Source organism: Sphaeroforma arctica (genome assembly GCF_001186125.1).
Source record: "Sphaeroforma arctica JP610 unplaced genomic scaffold supercont1.11213, whole genome shotgun sequence".
NCBI classification, from domain to species: Eukaryota; class Ichthyosporea; order Ichthyophonida; genus Sphaeroforma; species Sphaeroforma arctica.
In genome coordinates, this window is record NW_014029345.1 from 1 (window position 1) to 853 (window position 853).

An 853-nucleotide genomic window follows, 5' to 3' on the forward strand; every position below is an offset into this window, starting at 1 on the left:
ATCAATTTTCTTTTTTGGGAGGATTAAACGACCATGAATGTGCAATACGCGCCACCCTTTAAATCGAACATTTGAAGCAATCATAGTAAAATGGCACATTAATCATAAGAACACACTGTACTCGAATTCCTTGCTGTACCCGTTCCAACGTATGCAATGTATTGCACTGGTCCAGTTTACGAGCAGAAGGACGCCTAAGGACCACAAGTAACTCACACTACATTCGACGTCTAATATCACATACAGCGACTCGAAATTCATTGTCATCGGAAGTGTTTGCAACAAAGCATGTCTGGGTGACCTTATTGGCTCGTGGCTCACGGGTGAGCTTTACTGCAATCTCAACGAGCTCTTTCCCTTCATGGGCGAAGGTACTATTATCGATGCATGCTGTGGGTTTGAAGTTTCTGGTGGCAATGCAACGAGCCTCATACCTACGCCTGTCCTGCCTATGCCTTCACCTACTCCCCCACCCAACTGCCAAGTAAGCTATCAGCAAGATTTTTTCAAGAGTTTTACGCCGCAAGCATGGTCTCCTACACAACGTCTTTGCAACTGCGTGGTTTATTTTACCACACTGGGTATAACTCATACATCATACAGTAGTATGCATATACATCCGTGTTACTATACAACACTCGTCCCCGGAGGGCGTGTCCATGACGTTTATATCTAATTAGACTGTCAGCGCCAATTGTCGGCATCAGTAGCAAGAGCCATCATCTAACGACCTGTCTAACACTATTCTAGGTTGTGGGACCCTGGTACAATCAAGTCTCCGGCGAGTACGAGTGGGTGTGCACCATCTGCGAGAAAGGATTTGCACCCGACGGCCTAGTGTAAAAATACGGCC

General features: G+C 46.1%; 1 protein-coding gene across 1 annotated transcript; it reads left to right on the top strand.

The window, feature by feature from the left end:
* Positions 1–246: 246 nt before the first annotated feature.
* On the top strand, positions 247–843 carry SARC_17569 (hypothetical protein; the record flags this gene model as incomplete). The annotated part of the gene is made up of 2 exons (XM_014288339.1): positions 247–484; positions 751–843. Coding segments are annotated over 2 exons (331 nt in total), but the record flags the coding sequence as incomplete, so codon positions are not given.
* Positions 844–853: the final 10 nt, after the last annotated feature.